The sequence below is a fragment of the Poecilia formosa genome, unplaced genomic scaffold (assembly GCF_000485575.1).
Source record: "Poecilia formosa unplaced genomic scaffold, Poecilia_formosa-5.1.2 Scaffold16, whole genome shotgun sequence".
Lineage (NCBI taxonomy): Eukaryota > Metazoa > Chordata > Actinopteri > Cyprinodontiformes > Poeciliidae > Poecilia > Poecilia formosa.
Window position 1 is genome coordinate 3,644,983 of NW_006799955.1, and position 25,755 is coordinate 3,670,737.

Genomic DNA, 25,755 nt, shown 5'->3' on the forward strand with positions numbered 1-25,755 from the left:
CAATCATTTTATAGCAGACTACAATGATTTCTGCTCAGTTAAAGTTTGTATTTTTTGTAATTTCCTAAAAGTCACACTAATGTGATAATGCATATTTTGGTATTAATCCAATTCTAAGTAAATACAGGGCAAGTATCACTGATACTGATACCAATACCAATCCCTATACCAATACCAACATCACTATCTATACCTATACCTATGCTTATTTAACATCAAACTCATAATACTAATTTTGTGGAGTTATGTGCTGAGGAGTATATGTGATTGATAACATTATTGATTTATGTGCAACATTGGCACATAATAATCTGTGCCCATTGATTGGTCGCATTGATGGGTGAAGGAAACAAGCAGAAGAAGATCTAATTGAATTCTTTATTTTCAAGGCCGTGGTTATGGATAAATGTGTAAGTGCTTTTTTTTATTTGCTCATATTTTTATATTTTGCTATAGGTTTCAGCTGGCAATTAGTAAATTATCATGTCCCTTTTTTAATATAGTTAAAAACTTGTTTGAAAACATTGTACTTGGATTGAAGAATCAAAACAGTTTTATTGTCAAAAGAATAGTAATATAAAAATAAATATTTAATACTAGATTTTGTACAAGAAAATGCAACTGCAACTAAAGGGAAGATGTGAAGGGAAGAAATCTAGTGCTCTTTATGCTTTGTATTAAAATTGACAAGAATGTCCCCTTGTTGTCCACTGCAGAATGTAAAAATGATCTGTCAAGTCTTTGCGACGATCGCGCCATCTTCTGGCCAACATTAGAAGCGTCAGTATCAGGAATGGGAATTTCGGCACGGTGCCAGGATCCGCACCATTTACCTCCACTCATAGACCAAGTCTGTTCTAAATAAATATATAAAGAAAGACGTCTCAAACAATATAAAACATAAAATAATCATGAATAATCACCACTGTAGACACTTGTCACACAGACAGTCTAAAACATTTTGCCATTGATTTTTTTCTTCCTACACCTTGTTGCATTATTTCTGTTCTAATCAAATTAAAAGTTTGACAAAGCTTTCAACTTAGCACTCAGGCATTTAGGTAAATGTTTTTAAACACTAATTGTAACATCAACATCAAAGCCAATAACGGAAAAAAAAATAGAATTATGACTTTGTATCTCATATCACCTCGAAACTCAAAACTGGACTTTATATTTTACAATTATGTATTTGAATGCCACAATTAGGATTTTAGATAATCATTATGACCTTAACTGTGACATTTCTGTCTCTCAAATGACTGAAAACCTCAATCATGGAACACGCAACCATTGTCAAATAAAAAATAATTAATAAAATGAAACTAGACTGGTGTCTGATCTCTTCGTTCAGTCCGCTAAATGAACCGGCACACTGAGCCGGATCAGTCGCACCGGACGTATTTCTACTCAATGTGACTACATTAACTCGTCACACATACGTGTCAGTGTCACTAATTCTGAAAGCTGCCAAGCCATTTTATGTGATAATCATAAAATCTAATTAGGGATAATTAGTTTTTAACATATTACTTAATAACAATTGAAACCGTATTTATCAACTCTTAATTCGTCCAAACAGATCATGGTTTCGAAAATTGTCTTCCTCTGTAGCGGCACATCGTGTTGTGAACTGATAGTGCGCGCGCGTGCTTGTGTGGTTTGTGCCAGTGAGCGCGCGCGCGTCTCTCTTCTGTGTGTGTGTTCCGTTATTTTCCGGGTTGTGCTCAGTCAGTCAGGCAGGGTCTGTGGTGGTTGTAGCGCTACAGCTGCCAGCTGACACTTCCACCGAGGAGGAGCTGAGGTCAAACTTGGCCGTCTCTGTTTCTCTGTCTGTGACCGAGGCGGCATCACCACCACCATCATCATCATGGCGGATCAAGGCGAATCTCTGGTTCCCGTCCACCATCCACAACCTACCATCAGCTGGCCAATTACCAGGGAGTCCTACGAGCTGCAGGAAGTCATAGGTTAGTATCCGGAGAAGCGGTGTTGTTGTGGTGGGCAGGCAGCCCGTGGTGGGTTATCTGTCGTGAGCGAAGGAGAGGGGCCTACCGGCTTTTTTTTTTTTTTTTTTAAATATATGCAGCAGCCTCCTCTGCTTTGCAATGCGGATGTTAACAGAGACTGTCGGAGTCTACCGGTCTACAGTAGATCTGCGCAGACGAGGCGGAACCAGTGTTTCTGCATGGGGGTGTAAATGTCACATTGAATAAGTCCTCTTTCAGCGCTCACGGATTAGATGCTATCGCTCCAGCGACAAACTACAAGTTTATTAGTTATTGCTGAAATCACTGCTGCTGTGCCCTTCCTGAGCTGGCACGCGAGTGGAAATATAAAACAGATTGAAATCATCCCAAAATCAGTAATGTTCACGATGTACTTTTCAAAATGAACAACTTAATCAGAATTATCCAACATTAATAGGGACTTTCTTGCTCTTAATTCAAAAAAGAAAAAAAAAAACATTTGAATTTACTCTGCAACTACCTTTTTTTCTTATCGTCAGTCTTTTTAAGGAAACTCAAGTCATTTTTTGAAGAACAGAAAATCCCAAAATATACAATTTTATATGTGAACATTTACAAGTATTCAAAGCTATATGTGAACTGCAGTAAGTTTTTTTTTTTTTTTTAATCACTAGAATAATTGGTAAAAAGTACTACAGCTGCCGTCCCTCCCATACCCTGCAAAAAGTTCCAGTGCAAATGAAATAGCTCCTTCCATATTTTTATAGTTCAGGTCATTTTGTTCTCAGTGTTTCATTATATCTTGTGTTACAACTCTTTTGTTTATACATTCATCACAACAACCATTATTTGTGTGACAAGTCATCTGGTCTATTATGTCATTCCCAAAGCATGTCATAACATAATTATGCTGTTGAACTTGCTATTTAGATACACACACAGTCCCCTTTCCCCACCACCAGCCCTTCACTGTTTGACAATCAGAATAAATGTTTCATGTTTTAGGTCAATGACGATTACGCAGTGTATGCATACCTGCATTTATAATATTTTTTATTGACTTTTGCGAGAGATGAAAGGTAGAATTGTTTATACAGTATGACATGAGGAAAGCATTTTGGTTTCTGTTTACTTTTGCAACTAATTCAGCAATATGTTTACGTCACTGTCCATTTGAAAGACCCACATGTACCCAACCTTTAACTTTTTGTTCGGTTTCTTGGGACGTGTAAGGTTTCACGCTTCTCTGCCAGACGTCCGTGTATTTCCAATGATGTAAGACAAGGAAACAGTGTATTTGAAGTATTGCCTTAAAATAGATCCACAGGTGTGTGTACTTATAGTTAACTCAAATGCTGCCTGTGAACTGTAAGAAGTTTAGTTGACTTCTGAAAGGAACAGATTGCACCAAATTTATTTGGAGTATTGCATTAAAATGGGATGAGTTCATATTTCTGCTACACTGTTCAGATTTAATTTGCTAAGAAAATAAATTGAAACATGTGTAATCCTGTACACATTCTGCACTACTTTTCATTGGTTTATTATGTGAAACCCAGATAAAATATGCAAAAGTCTGTGGTAATATTTGTTAAAATGTGGGGAGTTGTTTAAGAGTTACTTGTTCTCACAATCAGCAGTCCCATCTCACATGACATAAAGCATGCCTTATCCGCCAGTAACAGTTGGCAGAGTGCCGTACGTCCCAGCAACTTGATGTCGTCGTGTGATCTTGTTTGAAAAGAGTGGTGCACTCTGCTTGCGTTTGCTCCAGTTGTCACAGATGAAACATGAAAGCTGTTACCTAAACACAAATGCCTCAGAGGGATGTTGAAATGTAAAGTCCTCCAGCTGTGCATGTGACGCTAGTCCCTCTTGGCTCATATCCCCCTGTGCTGATGCTGATGTGCGGTTGTGATTCCAGGCAGCGGGGCCACAGCTGTGGTGCAGGCGGCCCTCTGTACCCCCAGACAGGAGCGCGTGGCCATAAAGAGGATCAACCTGGAAAAATGCCAGACCAGCATGGATGAGCTGTTGGTGAGCACATTTAATATGGGCTATTTTCTCAGCCTTGTGCTTTTACACCACTCTCTAATGATATGCTGCTACATTACCTCTGATAGCTACACCTTTAAAGTTACACACATTTCTATGGTTATCTTGAATCCTTAGGGATAAAATGTTTTGTGTCGTGCAAATGTTCTTCGCCTACAGAAAGAAATTCAAGTCATGAGTCAGTGCAGCCACCCAAACATCGTCACCTACTACACTTCCTTTGTTGTGAAGGATGAACTTTGGTTGGTGATGAAGCTCCTGAGTGGAGGTGAGTTTAGTATGATGTAAAGTTAATAGTAGTAGAGGTCATTAATATTTTTATCTCCTTCCTTTGATTTTCTCATATCAGTGATCGACACTGGTATTTCCTATATTACCACAGGCTCATCAGGCTCAGTTGTAAATTAATTCCAATGAGATCTACTGTAATGTATTGTACTGTTGTTGTTTTTTTTGTCTGTTTAATTTATATGTTTGAAAATTGGAGGAATACCTCTTCTTGTGCTTGATGTTATTTAGGCTCCATGCTGGATATAATTAAACATGCGAGCAAAGAAGAGGATAAAAATCTTCGAGCATTAGATGAGCCAATTATTGCCACAATATTAAAAGAAGTTCTAGAGGGCCTGGACTATCTCCACAGAAACGGACAGATTCACAGGTAACACTTTTAGTTTCTGTCTATTATTTCTAATAGGGAGATTTTTATTTTATTTTATTTTTTTAATGAAAAACTATCATTAAAACATATATTAGTGAAACAAGTACTTGTTTTGCGAGAGCACACACTCCTATGTGAAACCCTGAAATAATGACCGGGATGAAGCGAATGAACAAGCTGCCAAAGTAAAATCCTAAAGTGAAATACAAAGTTCTTTGTGTTCTGTTCACGTCCTTGATTTCAAGGTCAGTGTGAATATGGGGCGTAAACCTCTATGAGCCCCTCGGGCACAGTTCTAGATAGTGATAGTCAGTGGGATCTGTTAACATGAATGGAAGAATCGATGTTGTCCCACGTGACTTTGATGTTTTACTCCATTATTGTTCTGCTGACCACAGGGATGTGAAAGCTGGGAACATCCTACTGGGAGAAGATGGATCTGTTCAGATTGCAGGTTTGTTACATTATCACACTCTCTTCTGCTTTTTTTCTTTTTAAAGAACCAATGTTGTCCTAATTTACAGTTTACAGCATTACTTTTTGGGCTCTACTGTAACACACTGGCGTACTTTAGCCTTGCAGGGACATATATTTTTTGGAATGTTCTTTTACATTTTGTATTTGCATAACGTTGACTGAATTCATGCAAATAGAAAAAAAAAACTGTCCAAAACCTGAGGCTGACTGATTGGAAGATTTGTTTGAACCATACAGAAACAAAGAAAGTTGGACGTATTTAAGATTGATGCGTTTTAATTATTGGTACTGTTTTAAGCAAAAATATTTTCAACGTGGATACATTTTTGAATGTGACCCTCTAACTTATATTAGCCCAAATAGTGGATACTAAATAACTAGCTAAAATCACAATATTTTGATAATAATATAATTATTGGATATACCTAAAGAGCATTTGACAGTGCTTGAAAAACTAGAAATTATTTTAAAAAAAGAGTAATATTCTTTGTAGAAGTGTAATTATGTAGCAAGATGACATTTAGAAAACAAAATGTAAGCGCATAAAGGAAAAACAAATAAAATTCAGCATATCCTCTCGATGAGGTCAGTTCTAGGTTTAGCTTTAAATACAAACATCATGTGCTTTTTTTCACTATTTGGGGCGTCACATCCTGGACCTGTAACCATCAGTAATGTAGGATCGGTTTCAATATCTCAAGTGGAACATTTTTCACCCAGTTGAAGTGGAATTGCAGTGATTCATCCTGAAGGTGGAAAAAGTGAAAGCAGGTTTTTCAGCATTGCTTTGGAACAGGATGGTTCGGGTAATATTCCATACATGAAGGAACAATGCTCTCTGGACTTGGTTTGTGAAAAAACAATTCCAGGGTCTCTCAGTGTGACACTGAACACTAAACAAGTGTCACACAGAGCAAATTTGGATTGACAGTGAACAATAAACACCTAATTTACTCTGTGACAATCTAAAACAATCAAAAATTTGGGATTTTCTTTGTCTTGATGCAGGCCTCTTTTAACGGAAGATGTTTGAACTCAGACAAATTTTATAGAGATGAATATATAAGTCCATTGAGAATATTTAGGACTACTTCCTTTGCTAGAATGTACACCTTAACACTGTCAAAGTCCAGCAAACATGCAAAGTAAAGACATTTTTCTGAACAGTCTCACATTTTTATGATGGTAACCACCATGTTTATGTTTTGTTACTACAGATTTTGGTGTAAGCGCATTTTTAGCTGCGGGGGGCGACATGACGAGGCACAAAGTTCGAAAGACTTTTGTTGGAACGCCGTGCTGGATGGCTCCAGAGGTGATGGAGCAGGTAAGTCTTTTGTAAATTTCAATTATTCCTCTGTTTGCAGATACAGATTTATACAAGCATCATCCTTATTATAGCCATTTTCTAACTTGTTTAACATGCATTTAGAGATCTCAGAGACCATAAACCCACGCATTAAGTCAATGTTTAAGTTTTTCTGTGAAACAAAAGTAAATTAAATAAAAAAGTATTAGTTGTTACTGGAAATACAAATGTAAAAAGAATGTGAAAATCTAAATAATTAAATAACAGACGTAACGTGTCTGAGCAGCATAACTTTTCTTTTTATAAAATTAAAATGTTTTAGTTACATTTATTTTTATATAGAAATTATTACTGGTTCAGGATGACATGTTGATGTAGTTAAGAATCTTTTCCTGTCACAGAGTTTTTTTTTTTTTCCACTTTAAATAAATGTACTAAAATTAAATCAAACATTTCTTAGAACCTTTTAGTTTAAGATTATGCAACAACATTCACTTAAAGCCATTTTACATAATTTTACTTGGGACTCCAGTAAATATAGAGAACATTTTATGCTCCAGATGTTTTCATTGTTTTCTATATTAGTTATGCTTATCACTAATCATAAATCCTCTGAGCCTTGCATAAGTAAGTCTTATTGTCTTTTATAACCCCATGTCTGCAGGTTCGAGGCTATGATTTCAAAGCAGATATATGGAGTTTTGGAATTACAGCGATAGAGTTAGCAACAGGTTCTGCACCCTATCACCGATACCCTCCAATGAAGGTAAGTGTTATGGACCAAAAATAAAATGTATTAAATTATTTGTATGGAGTCAATTAGATACAAATGCCATAACAAGGAACTTTGCAAGACTAATTTAGGTCCAACCAGTCAGATAACACCCGGTCTAATGCTCAAATTTATATTCAGTAACATATAATACAAGTCAATCCTGATTGTCTTGAGAAAACTCAGGCAATTGAATAAGTCATTGACAATGCAACAATCTATTTTCCTTCTTCAAATCCAAACATCTAAAAAGACCCAATTTTCTTATTTTAAAAGCACTATCCTTTTGATAGTGCTGCTTGAATGTCTGGGTGTTTTTTGACCGTTTTTCCTTGTGCTTTCAGGTTTTAATGCTTACCCTACAGAATGATCCGCCCACTCTGGAGATGGGTGTTGAGGACAAGGAAATACTAAAAAAATATGGAAAATCATTTCGAAAGCTTATAACTACGTGCCTTCAGAAAGACCCTGCAAAAAGGTTGGTGCCACAACATATGAACGAGCAGAAATGAAGCAGTTTGTACTAAATAACAAGAACTTGATTTTATTTAACTTTTAGACAGTGATCCAGTTTTGGACATGCATAATCATGACTCTTGTTTTTCCCCTTTGAAGTGAATCAATCAGATTTCCTAAGTTTTTGCTTGATTTGTGTGTTTTTTTACTGTAGCATTTGTTTCCCATGTCTAGGAGAACTTTTTCTCCATATTTTTGATTAATTGAGCTTGACTCTTTCTTGTTATATTTTTCCAATGGCATTTTCTCTTTGTTTTGTCTGTAGGCCTACAGCAGCTGAGCTTTTGAAGTGTAAATTCATACAAAAGGCAAAGGTATTTCTTTAATCTCAAATATTTGCTGCACTGTCTTTGTTTGGTTTTATTAACATTTGATGGGTTGAAGCCATATTAGATTCTATTGGTTATTTTCATACACACAACACACTCAGACATTGAGGTGTAGTTGACTTTTCATGTAAAACAGACCACTTTTAGTTGACTTTACATTCAATCATGTCACTGATTTTGTTTTGGTAAATAATAAAAAAAGGGAGTTAAGACAGGTGCATCTCAACAAAAGTAGAAAATCATCAGAATTTAATTCGGTTCCAAAACTGAAATTTGTATAGATTTTTTGCTTACAGATTTTTGTATTTTAATAAATCATTTGTAATATTTTTTGATGATTACAGTATACAGGAAATGAAAGCCCCAAATTCTGTATCTCAGAAAATCCCAAGATTGAAAATTCAAATATTACTCTGTGAGTAATAAATCTGTTTAATAATATAAGAGTTTCAGTTTTTTGTATTGAACTAACAAAATAAGTGCACTTTGAGTAGATATTAAATTTTTGGGGGGATTCTCTTGTTTTTAAATTACTATCTTATGTCTCTAACTAAGCATTTTTTTAATAGACAACATTTGTATGCAAACTAAACTTGTGCAAAACCAATAGATAAGAAACGTGATTTTAAGGATGCTTGCCACCACTAAAAGGCCTGCCTCAACGTTGTTGTTAAGTTGCATTTAAATGTTTTAAACTGTGAGCTACATCCCATCCCATCTTTGAAGTCATGTGGCCAGCTCTGTTCCACAAAAGCTGATTAACATCAGAACTGTAGATAATTTGCAGAGTTTGCGGCATGATGGAGCAGTGATTATCAGCATTGTCTCACAGATAGGATCTCGGCAGGGTCTTTCTTCTCTTTTTGCTGCAGGCGTTTGGGTATGTTTCAGATCTACAGCATGAAAAACATGTTGCAAGTCATTGCCAAATAGTTTCCTCTTTGACACCTACGGTACTTTTCAGATTGACTGAATCAGGATTTTAAAAATATGCTTTCAAAGTATTTGTCTTCATGTCTTACTGATTTACTTGTCATGCATACTTTTTTTATGCCTCCTCCAATGTTTGCAAGTATGGGAAGGACCCTGTTTAAATTTGTGGTTTGCATGGCATTGTCCAACTTTGATGATTAAATTTTTTTCCTTACTTTGTTCATTTTGCCCTGCAGAACAGAGAATATCTTGTTGAAAAGCTTTTGAGTCGTGCACCAAAGATATCTCAGAGAGCAAAGAAGGTATGTTTATGTGATATTTTGCCCTCTTCAATAACACAGTTATTGGTTAAACATTAAAAAAACAAAAAAACTTGTGGATGGATGGACTGCTTTCAATCCAGGATGTTGAATTTACAGTCAACACAACATATGGACTCTGTCTTCCTTTAGCACCTCCAACAACTTTTACCCCAATGCATAGACAACATAAAAATGTGGGCCACAGTCGCATAAGAGTCATGCTGTGCAGATCCACTGACCCATGTGTTAGTATGACTTTAAGAGCAGCTTCCTGCGTATGTCAAGACAAACCTGGATAAATGGATTGTTAACATAAGTTAGTAAAACTGTTATGGCCAACAGGGAGGAAGTGCCGTTTTTCAGGCACAGCTGATGTTAGCTTTACATAATACTCCCCTGATGGCCAGGTCTGAGGCAGGATCAGAGGGAAGGGCGGCTGAGTGGAGGGGTGGAAATTCACTGACATGGTTCAGTCTAAATAGAGGGCATAGTAGACAGGACAACCATTAATGTTCATGACGTTATAATTACGCACAAACGGGGTAGGGTGGCATTACGTTGTTGATGGTTTATGTGTGAACTACAGACAGGCTTTCAGTGCCAGTAACAGAGGGAAAGGGTACAGGCTGCTCTGTTATTCAGGAGTTCTATAACAAACCCGGACAACATGCTTTACAGATTTGCTGTCATGCAGTTGTGTAAAATCAGAAGTAAAACGAGCTTCAGAATTGTGAATTTGGAGAGTATTACTGTACTATAACATTATAGCAAAAATACCTTTTTAGAATGGATAATTGTGAAAACTGAAAACTTATTTTAGCTAGTCCCTTAATGTCTACATTACTTTTCAGATGTCTTAAAGGAATAGTGCTGATATTTTGGACTGAGGCTCTATTAAAAGGGATTGGAATATTATGGTAGACTGACTGTTTTTTTTTTGTTTTGTTTTTTTTAGCTTTATATCATGCTATATGTGATTCCCTCATCAAAAACATAGCTGGATTTTTACTTTAATTCTTTCATTCATGTTTGAGAAATCCTTAAATTTCCTGTGGCAGCCATTTTGCTGTGCCTAAGCACTTGCTCTTTCAAAGCACCGCCTATTCCACAAGGCTCCTCCTTGTAAATGAAGAAGCATTGTGATGACATGCTGAAAGAGTAGGAGCTTCTTAAAGGGACAGAGGCCAATTTCTAGATGTCAGACACAACTATGATATAAAGTCAGACTTCTTTTAACCCTTTTACGCTGAAGTTTCAAGCGTCTGCCTAAATAAATCTTCCTTATTTTAATTGTAAGTAGTTCTTTAAATGTCCTGTGAGATGATATACTTACCCATGTATCAATAACAACTGGAACTTTCAATATCCAGCAAGTTATTTTCGCAATATACCGTCTATTAAACGAGTGCCCCCCGGATTAATTACACTCTCTGCAGCTGCAGCTGTGAAGTTACCGTATTAACCCGATACTTGCTGGAAAGTGCAACGTCTCCCCTTTCAGAAACCGTTGGAATTTTTCAGATAGCGCTACGTGTGTTGGAATTACGGTACTGCAAATTTGGATGTGTCGCCGCCTACATGTTCCAGTCTAGAAGGGTTAAGTTGTTTTGATGTATAATATACAACAACTGAAAGTAACAAAGTTACTTGATTTTGGTACAACATGACTCAATCTGCCTGGAAAATACATAATGCCCTTTAAAGATGCTTGTTAGGTAATGTTTATAGTGGCATTAACTGGCATAGTTAAATTCAGATTACCTGGAGGCTAGTTTGACATAGCGGTTTATGCTAATGGTGTTTAATGCATCTTTAAATAATTCCCATCCTTAACTTTGATGACCATTTAAAAGGAAGCCAATAAATATCTTAACAGGAAATGAAAATAGGAGGCTGTACAACACCAGAGATCTTCCTGTATGAAACTTGTACTGAGAACTAAACATTGAAAGATTTTGCTGGTAGTAGCAGCTGTCTGACAGAAAAATATAAATGTGTAAAAATCTAGAAAGCAGAGTTCACTAATCCCAAGTGGCACCACACCATCTCCTATCTCCATTTCCTGGTAACCAATCATTGACTTACCACTGAGAAGTGGTAAACCACTCAATTCTAAAGTAACAAAGACATGTCAAACAGCACTTGCATAAATCTCTATAAGGTTTTTGTGACTGGACTTGGTTTAGGATTGGAAGTCTCCTTTGGTCCCTCTTAAATTAGGTATAAAATTCAGCCTCTGGGATCAACTAATTTGGATTTATTCTAAATGAAGATAAAATTAGAACTATTTATTGTATGTAAAACATTGGCTGTTTATAACTTTTTAGTAGAACTGTGCTTCTGAATCCTTTTAAGCTATCCCTTTACCATTGATAATATGGGTTTCTAAAGGTTTTTTAAGTTTTCTTTTGGATTTGGCTGCTTTGTTTTCACATTTTTTTTGACCTATCCAGTATAATATGTTTGTTATACAAGTCATTTCAGTCCGGTCTATTAATAATGCAAACATAAAAAAAATATTTTGAACTTGAGTGATAAACCACTGGTTTGTCTAAATGTAAAACACAACATTGCAAAACCAAATTTTAAATGTGCTCTTTAAGCACTTTCTTTTTCACAACCTTTTGAAAACTCAGGCTTGGTTCCCCTTTCTTAAGTTGAGTATGAAACCTGCCAAAGATGCAGTACATATTTAGCTTGGATCTGTGGTGTCCATATGTGGCACTCAGGACCCACTTTCCTGCGTGTTTTAGATGTGTCCTCTCTCCATCAAACTTGACTGGAACGACTGCATTACTTCTGAATTCAGTCAAGTTCTGCAGGAACAAGGTTAAGCACCTCTGCACTAGACTGATAAACTGAAGCATGATGTATACCCCATGTCAGGCTTTCTGTGAAACATGTTCCTATTTTCTAAAAGACATGATTTAATATACTCTTCATCTGATGCGAATTTTATTTTAGGCCTGCTACTTCTTCTTTTGTTTTTGAGTCGTTCTCATTTTTTAAGTATACTCTGCATGATAATAGACATCAGTTCCATGGACTGGACAAATTGTGAGTAAAAAAGAGAAAAATGTTAAGACCCAGAGCAATCTGGAGAATAATTATTAAATACAAAAATGACTTATTACAGATTAGGTTATAAAGGATGTAATTTAAAACCTTCCCTCAATGTCGTAAAAATGTACAGCATGAAATACACAGTTGAAGGTCTGACTCAATGATGACTTTGGCTGTAGAAAATTTGCAGCAGAGCTGATGCCCTTGCTATTTTGCACGGATTTGACCTACAGAGTCCACTGCATTATAAGCTCAGCAACATTATCCAAAGCCTGCAGATACAAGCAGTACTGCAGAAACACAACCACCTCAGGATATTGTGACCTTAGCTGCTCCCAAACCTCACTGTTCAGCTCCTCTCTTTGCACAGCCTCCTTAAGTCTCTTGACCTTCTTGATCTGCAGCATTTTCCCATTGACCTATCACAACCCTTGTTGCTTGGCATTCAGTTTTTCTTTTCTTTTCTTTTCTTTTCTCTTTTTTTTTTTTTTTCTTTGTGTGAAATTTGGTAGTCATGGTAAAAATATTGACATATCTAAGAAACAAATACTGATAGGGTTTAAAATAAAAGGGCTGGAACTGCATATCAGGTACACCTTCTCATTTTACAAGGGAATGAGAAAGAGATGGCAGATTCTTTCATCAGGAAAGTAATCACAGATGGTATCTAACAGATGGTATGAAAACTAGAAAAATAAAAAAAACCTTCAATTTATGGAAATTTTGGATAATGTAGGTAGAACAAAGCAAGTATTTGTTGCATGTTAAATTTGATTGTTAATAAAAGGAATATTGTGTTCACTAAGGTAGGTAGTTTTGAGTTGAAGAACCAGGATTACCAGCAGATGGCGCTCCAATACACACAATAAAAACTTCACAATAACCTGGTGGATCTGTTGTCAATGTAAAATATTGCAATGAATGTGGGTTTGAGTTATTGATTTAAGACATGCAAAAAAACAAGCTGAACAAACAGAAAACAGATTCATATTGAGATTAATTTTATGGTCCAGTGGACACATGATAATCAAAAAGTTATTGAACTCTGTAATGATGTTTTCTAAATGCTAATTTTCAGAAGAGCTACCAATACAGAACGTGGAGAAGTTGTAGCCTCTGAAAACATCCTGAAAACATCCAAATCTGCCTGTTGCTTGAGCAGGTTTGGCTTCTAGCTGAATCGATCTGTCTGTTTTGCTAAAGGACCCTGCGCAGAACTGGGAAAGCCTTTGTTCTCAGTCAGATTTAGAAGGTAAACCTGACACCAGCTGGAAGGGTAGTGCTCCTTTAACTGTGACCTCGACTAAAGCCGAGGGGCATTTATGGTGCTGGTTGTTCACAGATCTGTGTCAGATCTGTGTCGTTCCTCTGTAATACTTTGGAGCTGAGCTCATCTCAGACTTACAAACTGTCCCAATTTGGGGGGCATTTAGTGTGGCTTTGAATAGCTAATTTTCATGTAAAGCTCTGTAATGTTTGATTAAACAGCTTTACATAGAGTGACTTTGCAAAGCTATTCATACCCCAGGAACATTTTTGTTACAACCATAAACTGCCACCTATTTAATTTCAAGTTCTTTTGTCATAGATCAGTAGTAACAATGAACATAAACTTTATAAGTAAATTGCTATAAATAGTGTGTGGTTTTCAAATGTGGACTGAATGGTGTGCATTTGTTTCTAACCTGCTTTAATAGGTTACTCCTAAATAAAATTCAGTGCAACCAACTTCCTTCAGAACTTATCTAATAAGGTGATAAGAGTACTCCTGACTACCATTTCAACTCAGTTAAAATTCAGCATTTCCATTCAGGGCTCAGGGGTTTGTTAGCAAACAGTAGTGAACAAACAGCTTCATGAAAACCAAGGGCCGCACCAGATAGGTCAGAAATGGTTGTGAAAGCTGTTAAAGCAATGCTAATCATAAAAAAAATGTACATTTCAAGCTTTGGGAAATTTTACAGAGCTCAACTGGGATCCAAAATAATAAAAATATGGTCCAACTGCAAACCTACTTATACATTAAATTAAATTAACAGGCCGGGCTAGTCAGCATTATTCCGAGTGGGCACCAAGAGGCAGCTTATAATTCTGGAAAAGCTGCAGAGATCCACAGCTCAGGTAGGGAAAACTGTTGATAAGACAAATTATGACTTGTGCACTCCACAAATCTGACCTTTAAGGAAGAGTGGCACAAAAAAGACAACAAGGTCACACCTAAATTATTTTTTAGACGTTCATGCAAAATGCTGTGTAGTGGTAGTGAATGACTACAAACGTACAGATTTTGAGCAAAGCATACCCTTTCATGTGTTACACTGGTCTATTCAGAGTTGATGCCTAAATCCAATTAAAATGTACGACTTAAAAAATTATGTTCACATGCATGTTTCATTCAAGCTTGATTTATTTTAGAAAGTAGAATTGGTGCAACTGTTTGATTACTTTCCAGATGTGCTGTATCCCAAAGACTTGCAGCTGTAAAGAAAGAGAAATGTGTTTCATTCTTTTTATTTGTAAATCATTCATCACTCTCAATCTGCTTCACATGCTCTAGTTCTTGTTAATCTAACATATAAAATCCCCGCAACATACAAGTTTGTGATAAAGGTTAAAGGGCATTAATACTTTCGCAGACGTAAAAGTCTAAGTAAATCAAAGTGTGTTTGTGGACTCAAACAAAAAAACAAAACAAAGAAGAAAAAAAAACAAGGCACATGTAACATTAATGTTTGTCATGCCGGTGAAGGTGAGGAGAGTCCCAGGCTCCAGTGGCCACCTGCACAAGACGGTAGACGGGGACTGGGAGTGGAGCGACGACGAACTGGATGAGGGCAGTGAGGAGGGTAAAGCAGCGGTGAATCAGGGCAGGGTAAGTGAGGCATTACAAATACATTGAATTATTTCACAAACAAGACAGATTTACTGCTGTAACACAGATGTTTTAAAATATTCAGGGTTACTAAGGTGTTTTATGTGAAGCATAAACCAGCATGAATCCTCCCCCTCTGTTTTTGACAGCGCTCATTCCTCCCCTCCTTGATCAGTTAGTTTTGTAGACATTAGAGGGTTGTCTAGAGTTCACTGTAGTGGAGGAAGGAGAAAGTGAAGTGTAGAACCCTTTGATAAATATGATATGGTAAAAAGATGTTATGTATTATACAATAAATAACATTTGTAATGATTTAAAACATAAATTACTGCTAATAGAATATCATTTGCGTTTTCTTTTAGTTGTCTCTGGTAGGTTGCTTTCAAAGAGTTGAGAAGCAAAATTGAATAAAATGTAAAAATATATTTAAAAAAATGAATGAAGTGTCTGAAATTGATTATTTTGTCGCTCTGTTATTAAGATTGTAATTATTAGTTACACAGATGAATGTGTAAATATGTTTTTTTTTTCCAGTCACGAAGGGTCAAATATGAGGCCAAAGACGTAAGTTAGATTCTCATCTCATTTATTATTTAAGGAAGAGAATTAACAATATTTATACACTTTCTTGATAAAGAAGCAATTGGGTAAATAATTTAACAAAAATTTACAGGTTTGGCTGCATGATAATTAGAAAACCAGATAAAATGCAATTAATTGAAAATGTTTTGTAAAAATAACAAGTTTAGCAATATTTTACACAAATTTAGCGCATATTATTATATTTTTTGTGACAATGTATTGAAGTCAGCCAATCTCTCTTTTTTTTAATCCGCTCTTTTCTGTTTTTCTTCCAAGATGATTTTAAAATTCATAATTTGCGCAATCATGCCTCTCAATTTCTTCCTCCTAGAATGAGGAAGATGCCAACAATATCCCTATAGAAGGCTTGTCTGTACAGCATCCCCAGGTGAGGGATTCTGCAGAAGCAGCGCTAATTTGTCATGATTCAATGAACTTGATGCTGCAATGATTGTGTGTGTGTGTATGCATAATGTACATGTGCAGCTGGCGCTTTGTGTGTGGGCGTGTGTGTGTGGGCGTGTGTGTGTGTGTGCGTGCGTGCGTGTGTGCGTGTGTGCGTGTGTGTGGGTGTGTGTGTGTGTGTGTGTGTGTGCGTGTGTGTGTGTGTGTGTGTGTGCGTAAATGTGAGAGTGTCTGTCTCCAGGATGGATGCTCTCAGCAGTAATAACTCACAGTAAATGGCTGCCTGCCTGACAGTGCCAGCTCAGTGGATAGGTGTATCTACTCCCAAGACTTACTCTGTTGTCATTGTGAAAGTGAACCAGAGCATTTTTGGGGTTGTCTTATGTCCCACTTAAAAATTATCTGAGAAGACATTTTTTACTCAAATTATCAATTCTTTCTCACATAAAAGACCCATAATATTGCAATATAATAATTGTAATTATATAGACAAATAATACATCACACCTTTATTTATTGTTCCTTTTCTTTTCCCCTTACTTTCCCAACTTTCCCTACAGATTAGGTAAAACGATTCAATCATGCGTTGCATTACAGATTCAGCTCTGCACACACTTTGGATTTATTCTGATTACATGCTCCTTTTTCACTGCAGGGCATGATTTTTTATTTTGTCTGTGTTGAAACGGCATAAAATAGGGTAAACTGATTCATTCCCAGGTATTTTCGATGCAGGTGGAACCATATGAGAATACACCCTTCATTCAAGGTGCTGTGAACATGGTACTGCGGCTACGGTAAGGCTGAACATAGTTTCCTACATTACTCGCGTACCAAAAAAAACATTCAGTATCTTCCAAAAGTATTCACTCCTCTTAGCTTGTTTAAATTTGGTCATTTTTACATAGAAAGCTTTAATATATTTTTGATAGGGGATTTAAGTGTCCGGCTAACCCAAAGTGGTGTTATTGGAGAATTGAAAGGTGGCTATACTTTTAAATATATAGGTAAAAGAAATAACGCACGAAGACGTAGTTCTTGCTGCTAGGCCACAGGCGTGCTTCGGAGATTTATTACACACTCTGCCACGGGACTCCTTCTGTGGCAACTCCTTAAATAGTATTTCCGCTCTTACAGTGTTAAATTGTGAAGTGGAAGGAAAATAAAGCACATAACACCAGTTCTAAAGTCCCTACACTGGCTCCCTGTAGCTCAGAGGATAGACTTTAAAATACTGTTGTTAGTTTATAAATCACTGAACGGTTTAGCACCACAATACATTAAAGATCTGTTATTGCTGTACCAACCATCTAGACCCCTCAGATCTTCTGGTTCTGGTCTGCTCTGCATCCCCAGAACCAGAACCAAACGAGGAGAAGCAGCATTCAGTTTCTATGCACCACGGATTTGGAACAAACTTCCAGAAAACTGTAAAACAGCTGAAACACTGGGTGCCTTTAAATCTCAACTTAAAACCCACCTGTTTACAGTTGCTTATGGCAATTGATGCCTTCTATGTATTTGCGAGTGACTGGGAGTCATTGCGCGTATATAAAACCCTGTAAATTCTAGACTAACAAGTAACCAATTAATGCACAAAATCCGCGTAGGACAGCGAAAGTCCTAGCACAAAATTTTCGCGAAACAGGCGGACGGAGCCTGGTGCTGCAAGGCTGGAGGCCTTGTCCTGTTAGGCTGTGATTTTATCTTTTCTTTTTATCTTTTTATTACATTCTTTTTCTTTCTCACTGTTTAAAATTATGTAAAGCACTTTGAAATGCCTTGCTGCTGAAATGTGCTATACAAATAAAATTTGATTGATTGATTGATAAATGCTTTCGAATTGTAAAATGTGAAAAGCTTCAGGATGTAATTTTTCAAGGTGATTTAGATAAAGTCACTATTATTTCTTTATTTCAACTGGAGCAAGAAGGCTACAGATACATCTGTTGTTCTGCTACAATCTTCTTTCAAAAGACTTTATTGTTAAGAAATACAGTGACATGAAGAAGTGAAGTCTTGTTGTTCAGCTAAAAATATCAATCTAGATACTTGGCTGTTGTCAAACGACAAAATGTATTAGCTGAATTTGAAAGAGATGGCAATGAAAGTCAAAATGAAATTGAGCTTTTCATCATATTAGTGTGGTTTCTATTACTCTGTTGATGATTCAAAAATGTTGGAGATGTAAAATAGAACTGGACTGAAGATGTGCAGAAATGGACATCCATTTATAGGTTTTTTTGATAGTTCAGAGTCTGTGGCTCCCCGGTGAGGCGGTTGCCGAGTGCTGATTTGCTCATGCAGACATCCGAAGGCCCCCCTCAGGCGTCAAGAACAGCACAGATTTTTTTTTTTCTATTCAGTAACAAAACATAGGTCCAAAAACAACAGGTGGCAGTGAACTGCTTACTGCAGGGTAGTCAGCACTTCAATACGAAGGGCTTTGATGTGTTCGGCTCTCTGTTCTTCAGCTCTGTAACGTACAGAGATTTTGCCCAATAGTGCTCATAGATAATCAACACAACAGACAGAATCAATGCGAAATGCATTTAATCTCTCCAGAGTATTTGACAAGCTATATTAATTTAATATAGCTAGTGTCTGCTATAAATATTTCCGTAATGTGTGCGCAACCACTTATACTGTAAATGGAATCATAATTTTCATGAACTCTGCTAATAAAAATTTAATTTGAAGAACATATATTTTCAAAAAGTGGATCCCAAATCGGTTTTAAAAAATATTAAATGACAAGCATTAAATGACCAAATTCACGAGATAAGAATAAACATCAAATTGGTTCTCATTCTCAGGCAAGAAAAGTTGAAAGCTGATTAGCATGAGTTTATAGTAATGAGATTCCCTCTGAAGCAAATAGTTAGCAATTGGACCAGTCTGATTATTTTTCGTCGTGTTTTTCGAAAAAGTATGGAGAAGTCTAGAAAAAAGAATTACAAGTCTAAATGAATGTATGCACATATTAATAAAAGTAAACTGAAGTCTACTTATAATATTTGAAACGAGATAGGAGCAACTGAGATAGAGGTGACATCTCCATGTTTCTTTACAAGCCTCATACAGCAAATCCAGAATCACATAAATGTCAGACTGTTCTGAAACATGGTGCTAATATTGAATTTTGGAGAAACATTGATATTTAGTCTCAGTGAGTTTGTCTGCAGTTGTTTCTGTAAAAAAAAAAAAACATTCATAAACTTTAATCTTCTGCACGGCCATCCCAAGCTGCACACAAATTGACAAGAAAGTAATTGCTTTCCAGTTATTTACTTAAAGGACTTTTTTTATGAGCTGCATTTACCCTTTTTAACAGGACAAAGTTGAATTGATTAGATGGAGGAAGAAATCTAAAAAAAATATCTGGGGCTCTGTAAAACTGGGGCAAGACTATTTACAATTTTATGAGAGATGTAGATATTAAATAATAAATCTGTTGATTGTAGCTTTAAGAGTGATAAAATGAATGTAGTTCCTTCAAACATTTAAAACATTGGACTGTCTTAAAGATTTGATGAGCTGAACTACTTACATTTTCTGCTCGTCTTAACTGGGTTTGTTTGTGTGTGTTGCCCTCTTGTCATTGTTCTCAATCTTGTTTGTATAATTAGAACATAAAAATTGCTAGATTATTGAACAGAATCTCAAAGATCTGATATTTTTTCTGGCCAAATAATGCAGTATACCTAAGCACAAGAAGGCTTCAGTTTAAATGAAGGAGACTCAAAGTTAAATGACTTTCACCACTGTTCAAACATAAAGTCAGAGGGGAGAAAAGAAAGTGGAAATTGTATGTTTATGGAGACTGTTGGCTATTGGTGCTGCGTTCAGTTTCTCTTCACAATCAGAAATCCGATCTGGAAATGACATCATTACCTAGTTCAGTATGTTTTAGCAGCAAGTTGGAATACCAGTGGCATGTACTAAATTTTCTGTAACAAACTAAGTTGCGATTTCAAACCGGTAACGTATTTTTCTCTATTTGATACTTTGAAACACTTATGCGTGATAGCAATGTGCTTCCGTATTGCCTAGATTACTTGTATCACATTTTGCAGTGAGTGAAGCCTCTACAGATAATGGGAAGACTCACATTATTATATTAAAGTTCCTCTGATTTATCCATTCGTGCTGCTTGTCTTGGAACACACATAGTTTGGAAATGTTGACAGCTGTTTGGAAACTACAGTCTCCAAAGGTCTGCATTGTCCAAGGAATTCACACAGACTGAGAAAAACCAGCCACAAAACTCTAATCAGTGAATCTCTATCAGTTGGTTCTTCTGTTTGCACATGACAGGAAACAGTGCTGGCCTATACAGGCCAACTCTGGGATCATTCTAAGTGGGGTTTTTTGTATATATATTAATGTCTGAGTGTTCATTCAGAGGTTCTTCCTACACACCAGACCAAAATAAAACAGTGTTGGTGGATGAAGTGTTGTCTTCCTGTGACTTGTGCAGAATCTGTTTTATTTTTCTTTTTTTACATTGCTCCTAAATATTTTTAGATGAAGGCTTCAGAGTTTCAGGACATTTATCATAGCAGCTTTGATCACCATGACATGCTGCCTCATCAGCCAGCATTGGACAACCAGGTCATTTTCCTGAAAATGAAAGTAGCCACGCTCAGTCATAATAAATTGAAGGTAAATCAGAGCTAAGACTGTTTAGAAAGTGCTGTGTGTAATAAACTCATTAGCGATCTGTCTTCATTTGTGTGTGTCTTGAGTTATGGTTTAAAGTTCCTCACAAATGTGACATATGGGTTTGTGGAGTGATTTATATAACTGGACTGGAAACCAAATTAATCTCATCCCAGGAGTGGTGTTGGTTTTCAGCAATATCAGTTCCTGCCTGCCCCATAAAACGGAGGCTCCCAGAACACAAAAACATTTTCTCAGATTCGTACAGCAGTACTACTTGATCTGCATAGAGAAAAAGTATAAAATATTTTACTCTGTTCTTCTATTGGAATGTTGTACAAAGGCTTGCCTTTTTATTTTTGCAACATCATTCCACACATGCATCAGCGATGCAGGGTTGGTGGAGATAATAAGGCAATTAGACAGCTGCTACCTTAGTACTTGTATCACTATGTCGAAATTAAATTAATGAGATATGTCCCCCTGCCCTACATGGTTTGCTCGTTGACAACAACATCCCATTTTTCCTCTGAAGTTGTGCCTTTATGGTGAATTTAATTATTTCTCTAATGAAGCTTGTTTACAATCATTGTGCCAGATAGTTTTCCTTCAGCACCTACATTGATTACACCTTTCAGTGTGAAAATTGTTATCAAAAGGTCAGATTGTGATGTTACTGGTAATGACAAAACTTCACAGGATTATCACTCACCTTTATTGTCACCCTCCCAACGGAGTGTTTGAACACCTGCGCGATGTTTTGATTTCAGAGCGCCTCCTCGTTGTTATAAAAAAGAGGGAAAATTGTCTCTCTCTGTTTGGAGAGAGATGTTGTTTTCTCTCCCAACATCGAGAGAAAACACAATTAGCAACTGGAATGTGAATATTGTGGTACTCTGAGTAATGACTAGAGATTTAAAGTCCTCCAAAGGTTTGGAGGCCAAATCAACGGGAAAAAAAAAAAAGTACCGCAATTTTTTTTTTTAGGATATCACAAAAAATATTTTAACAACAACAAGAATAAGACTGAATAAAAATATATTTACCTACACAACAACGAAGTTAAGATGCAACATTGTTGTTCAGACATCAACAAGGATGAAATTAGGCTGAGATACATTTTTGTGGTAATCGCTTTCATTACTGCAACAGTGTCATCAAGGTACAATCTCTTGATTACCTTAATTGGATGGTTTATAGATGCAGTAATGAGGCAGAAATAACCTCTGACATTTTGCCGCCAGTTTTGAGCATCTTTTATCTTTTGTTGGTGTGCAAAGGGATGCATTAGTAAACACGGGGACCATTCAGATTTACAGGACATTTTACTATATGGTCATCGCAGCAATTAGAGAGGTCTACAAAACTCCATAAATGATTAAAATGACACAGCAGTAAGGAGTTCTTCAAGTATTCAAACAGGACGCCAACATTTTCAGATCCTGTGTGGTCCACAGATTTTGAAAACCAAATACATCAACATAAAATAACTTTGTTTTCTTATTAGCTTCACTGACAGTTGTTGCTACAAGGTTACATTCTCCACAGTTTTTAATCACTGAAACAACCCAGCATGACTTTTACTACTCTGAATGTTTCTACAAGACAGATAAACATCTATCTTGTTTCGTACTCTTCTCAACTAAAATGTATTTGCAGAATATTCTCTGTACCAGAAAGCAATCTCACAAATCAATAAAATATATCTACTGATATATTTTCTGCATACCTTTCTGTACACTGTACGAGCTTACTTTGTATATTGTATTACTTAAATGTTCAACAAGTCAGCCGAAAAGTCAGCTGCAGGCGCATAGGACGATGGGATTTAGATTGCTGTCCTCAGGTCAATATCTGATCAAAGAATAATGCAACTAGTTTGACTTCTTACCTAAGGTGGGTAGAAATATACCGATCATCTCTGAAGGTGGGAAAAGTGTCTTCAACAATGCTTTCACACCTGCATTTAGCACTATTAGAACATGATCATCTTGCTCAGGATGAGTTTTAGTGCCAAGTGTGAATGGGGTCAGAGAAAACCATCTAACACTTTCTTCTGCTGTCTTACTAAAGAAGACGGTAGACTGTAGGAACAGTGTAATGAACAATAGAAGCAGTTTAGAAATTGTAACCTTGAACAAGCTTGATATATGTTAATACTGAAAACCAGCCTGTGTTGACTTAGTTTGAAGCCTGATTAGTAGGTAAAAGGCCTTAGTTAAAACTGTGTGCCAGACTCGTGGTCCCATTTTTCTGTCTCTGCTCTGAACAGAATATGACCGAATCATCCAATTCAAGGATGTGGCTTTGTATTTCTAAACACTTTTCTCCTGTAGTTTCTAATCCTATTATCTGTGCATCCAGACATGATCTCCTGTTTGTTCCCTAACCTTCAGCTGCCCAGTCATGTTTCATTCCAGGTGCAACCCTGTGGCTCATACTCCCCCTGTCTTCCCTTTCAGGAACTCCAAAAAGGAGCTGAATGACATTCGGTTTGAGTTCACCCCTGGGCGAGGTAAGAGCTCAGTCTAAATTAATTTTCCTAAATTGCACTTTTCTTTGTAATAACATTCTCTCTCTCTCCTTATCGATACGGGCATGTATTAGGCAATATCATTGCGCTGTGGGCAGCATCTAATTTTGTGTGTAACACAATTACCTGCTAAGTGGAATGATGCAAGCCAAATATTTGTCATGTTATTCCCTCACAAGACACTGCTGATGGCGTCTCCCAGGAGCTTTACTCAGCCGGTCTGGTCAATGGGCTCGATGTCTTAATTGGTAATGTCACACCTCTTTGTCTTCAATGAATTGTGTTTTTCTGCAGTTATTGAAGCAAGTCCTCTGTGAAACATCTGTAAAAACTATTTCTGTTATAATAATCAGTATTAACAAAGAGACTAAAACAATTAAAGGGAGTAATATTTAAAAAATTCCCTTTCCACAGTTTGCTTTTTTCCCCACGTTCATGTAGCTTCACCATGGTAAAGTATTGATTTAAACATTATCTTGAGGATACAGTCTGTCACAGCACTGAAACGCTGTAAGTCAGACTTCACTTCTGTCATACCATCACGACGTTTCCCCCCAAATTTTTCTTCCAGGTAATGTTACACTTATCAAGATTGGGAAGCAAGTTAAAATGCTCAGATGGAATTTGTAGTTAAATCTCTCCCTTATTTTCCTCAGACAGTGAAAAAACAAGTTGCTACATCAAATTATTGGTAAAAGAAAGCATTTTCTTACCTGTTTAACTTGCTCATAAACAACTAATTGTGCTCATAAATAATAATTGTGATCACCTTGATGATCTGGTAGTTGACTCTGCTTGAGCTAGTGACATTAGTTGTGAGATAAACTGTGTTGTTTATCTTTGTCCTTTAGCTTTGGATTTTTGCTCTTTCTCAAATTCGAGTTTCCAAATGTGTCCAGTGGAAGGACTACTTTTGATTGGCGAGGAGAAATATGTCCTCCTTAACTGCAGTTACTTCCACAAACTCTCCCACATTTTTGCACAGTTTTTGTAAAAAAGTGCTTTTCCATTCAAGATATTTCAATTAAAATGTCTTTTTTTATTCATGCATATTAAAATAATCTGATATGGATACTTTTGGATACATTATGGACATATTGTGTCTTTCTATTGTAGAGGGGATGACTCAAATGGCTCCATTTACTTCTGAAAAGTGCATAAAATACTCTACTAAAAACCAACAGAATGGCAGATTATGCTTTATTCATCCTTTATGCTTTAAAAGTTTTTAGGTCTTCTGTTTCAAAATGTGATATTTGCCCTTTAAACTTCACAGAATCAGAAAGGATTGGTGATTATATTAACATTTGACTCTCCATGTGTTTTCATTTGAACAGTGATATTCTCTCTTTCCCTGTTACAGTTGCTGCTAACCTTCAAAAGATTGTAGATGACCCAATTACCTATAAAGTGTTGACCTTTAAGCTGGTGAGTTTCCAGATGACTGATGGCTGATGACAGCCTTAGTGGGTTTTGTCATGCCTGACAGGTTCCTCCTGTTAACAGCCTGTTGATGCATGATGTGATGAAGGATTCAATTGCTGGAGTTACTGCTGTCTAGCAAAACAAATGACTTCAGGGTGAACCGGCATCTGTTCCTTGGGTTTTTCTGTTCACGACGCGGAGGAAAGCATTTTATGCAGAATTAGATCAGAGCTGACACTGCAGAAAACTATCTGCAGCAGATATGAAGTTAATTTATTTATTTTTTTGGTCTAAGTCATAAAGAACACCATGACTAGCTGTGGTTTTGAAAATCAAAGGGAAGTATAATTTAAAGGTTTCATCCCATTTTTATGTATTATTTAGAATGACACTTTCAAAGTTCTTGAGGTTTAATAAGATACTTTTTATTTGGTAATATTAGAAAGAGAAATGACAAGGGACTTCAGACATATTCTTACTACTGCAAATGTCCCACTGACGCCTTCTGTTCTTTTTTTTTCCCCAGATAAGATGGAAAATAAAATGAAATGTTGCAGCTCATTAGTCATTATTTCCTTCACCACTGAACTTGTGAACTTGTAATAGTCGTTCCCCTCTGCCATGATCGCTGTGTTGACTATGCTGCTTTAAGTCACTCGCATTTCAAAATTCACAATCTATCTCAAAAGACTTGCAGTTGCAGTGAGAGGGGTTTTTATTACATATTGATTTAGAGCTCATGAATCCAAAAGTAAGATCACACTTTTCAGGTTTTTATTTGCCAAAAAGTCTTTTACTTCACCTATACGCACTATTTTATGTTGCTCTGTCACATAAAATCTAATAATTGAAGTTTGTGATTGTAAGGTGAGAAAATTTAAAAAAAAAA

The 25,755-nt window shown here is 36.5% G+C and overlaps 1 protein-coding gene across 2 annotated transcripts in view; it reads left to right on the top strand.

The window, feature by feature from the left end:
• Positions 1-19: 19 nt before the first annotated feature.
• The window catches only part of stk39 (serine threonine kinase 39), a 30,903-nt gene continuing 5,167 nt past the window's right edge, over positions 20-25,755 (top strand). The window contains exons 1-17 of one of the 2 annotated variants that reach the window (XM_007546564.2): positions 20-1,970; positions 3,895-4,007; positions 4,185-4,293; positions 4,545-4,686; positions 5,085-5,140; positions 6,381-6,490; positions 7,137-7,238; positions 7,589-7,722; positions 8,026-8,074; positions 9,259-9,324; positions 15,137-15,259; positions 15,794-15,823; positions 16,173-16,229; positions 16,967-17,043; positions 23,371-23,423; positions 23,621-23,689; positions 24,805-24,869. In XM_007546564.2, the coding sequence (XP_007546626.1) occupies positions 1,871-1,970; positions 3,895-4,007; positions 4,185-4,293; positions 4,545-4,686; positions 5,085-5,140; positions 6,381-6,490; positions 7,137-7,238; positions 7,589-7,722; positions 8,026-8,074; positions 9,259-9,324; positions 15,137-15,259; positions 15,794-15,823; positions 16,173-16,229; positions 16,967-17,043; positions 23,371-23,423; positions 23,621-23,689; positions 24,805-24,869 (1,455 nt within the window). In that variant the 5' untranslated portion in view covers positions 20-1,870. The remainder of the gene's footprint in view (positions 1,971-3,894; positions 4,008-4,184; positions 4,294-4,544; positions 4,687-5,084; positions 5,141-6,380; positions 6,491-7,136; positions 7,239-7,588; positions 7,723-8,025; positions 8,075-9,258; positions 9,325-15,136; positions 15,260-15,793; positions 15,824-16,172; positions 16,230-16,966; positions 17,044-23,370; positions 23,424-23,620; positions 23,690-24,804; positions 24,870-25,755) is intronic. The other variant, XM_007546565.2, reaches the window with a different exon arrangement.